The 1982-nt window shown below is 38.0% G+C and overlaps 1 protein-coding gene across 1 annotated transcript; it reads left to right on the top strand.

The window, feature by feature from the left end:
- Positions 1–827: 827 nt before the first annotated feature.
- LOC309560425 (olfactory receptor 1L4-like) lies at positions 828–1772 on the top strand (the record flags this gene model as incomplete). The annotated part of the gene is made up of 1 exon (XM_082264060.1): positions 828–1772. The coding sequence occupies one exon, from the start codon at positions 828–830 to the stop codon at positions 1770–1772; it is 945 nt and encodes a 314-aa protein (XP_082120186.1).
- Between the last annotated feature and the right edge of the window lie 210 nt (positions 1773–1982).

The raw sequence follows: 1982 nt of genomic DNA, 5'->3' as shown, positions 1-1982 counted from the left end.
CCGGGATCCAGCGAAGAATGCGGGCGGTATGCGGCGGCGGAGCTTCCTCCCGATCGTCTGCGAGCCCCGGCTTCCGTCTCCGGCGACGTGACGTCCGCCGGGGGGTGGAACCGGCGGGAAAATTCGAATGTAAAACACACCAAACACACTGATACCGTTTAAAATAAAAAAAAATCACATTACAATGCCCCCCAGTGCCCTTTCCTGCAGTTTTACTGTACTTTTTATGTAAATATATATACGTATATATAATTATATATATACATATATATGTATATATTTATATATATATATATATATATATATATATATATATATACACACACGTATATATATATATATATATATACATAATTCTTGTGAATGAGCAGCCCAAACCAACTGTATACATATTATATATATATATATATATATATATATATATATATATATATATATATATATATATATATATATATATACGTATAAATATATATATAATAAATGTATACAGTTGGTTTGGGCTGCTCATTCACAAGAATTACATGCAAAATAATGGTACCGCTTTCAGCACCTAAAATCCAAAAGAATCATACCGCCAGGGAGGTTAAAGGAGAATGTGCAACAAGATTTTTGGTGTAATTTATGGGTTTAGATCAGCTTTAATGTCTTATTCAACTCTTTCTGTTCAGTACTCTTTGTACTGCATTGTCTTCTTTTTCTGTAATGTCTTATGCTCCATTATTTTTTTTTTTTTCCCAAACACAGGTTATATATTCCTTCAGATGTTTTTGCCCCATGATGTGATCCCAGTCTTTTCTTCATATTCATAACTGGACAATATACACATGGAGGCCCTTGAGAATAAGACTCTTGCTGGCTTTGTCCTGTTGGGATTTTCTGATACACCCCACCTTCTCCTTCCTCTCTCCTCCTTCTTCTTGGCTTCATATATCTTCTGTATTGCAGGAAACATGTTTATCCTCGTGCTTATTGTTTCACAGTCACAACTTCAGACCCCAATGTATGTCTTGATGGGGAACCTTGCCTTTGTGGATATATGTTTTACTTCCATAATCATCCCCAGGACGTTGTACGGCCTCCTGTCTGGAGACACCCACATCTCCATCCATGGCTGTATTGTCCAGCTATTCCTGTTTCTGGTAGTGGCCAACATGGACAGTTATTTGTTGACCATCATGGCATTTGACCGATTATGTGCAGTTTGTTTTCCTCTTCGTTACCTGATAATTATGAACAGTAGAACCTGTAACTGTCTGGTGGCTTTCTGTTGGACCATCGTGTGCCTCCACTCTGCTTTCTGCATTGTGCTGACTACTTATCGGCCATTCTGTAGATGGGTTATTGACCACTACTTTTGTGATCTCCCTGTAATGATGCAGCTATCCTGTTCAGGTGGTTCAGAAACTCTAAACCAGGCTGGCTTCATTGAGGCCTCCATTGTGGTATTTTGCCCCATATTATTTATCCTTGTATCCTATGTACTAATTATCAGAGCAGTGTTGGCTCTAAAGTCGTCTCAAGGAAGGAGGAAGACCTTCTCTACTTGCTCATCTCACCTCACCATGGTCATCCTCCTCTACAGCACAATCATATTTATGTATTTTCGGCCAAAATCCATCTACTCACCGACATACGATCGGGACATCAGTGTGGTGTATGGTGTCATTATCCCAATGCTCAACCCATTCATTTACAGCCTTAGAAACAAGGACATCAAAATGTCTGTAAGAAAACTGCTAAAACACACGACAAATAATGTTACAATTTAATGTAATCCACACCTTTAATGTCAATGTAAAAGTGTAAGGGAAAGTCAGATAATTAATTTTAAATTTAGCAATGTTTTATCAGTCTTGGTTCATTGTACCTTTAGGGGTTCCTGATGTGTCCATTGAGCTAAGCAAGATACACTATATGTCAAAAGTATTGGGACATGCACATAAACTTTAATGGCATCCCAGTCTTAGATCATACCAAAA

This window comes from Pelophylax lessonae, assembly GCF_965119305.1.
Source record: "Pelophylax lessonae genome assembly, chromosome: 7".
Taxonomy (NCBI): domain Eukaryota; kingdom Metazoa; phylum Chordata; class Amphibia; order Anura; family Ranidae; genus Pelophylax; species Pelophylax lessonae.
Note: the sequence above shows the minus strand (reverse complement) of the source record. Positions and strands in the feature narration are given on the sequence as shown.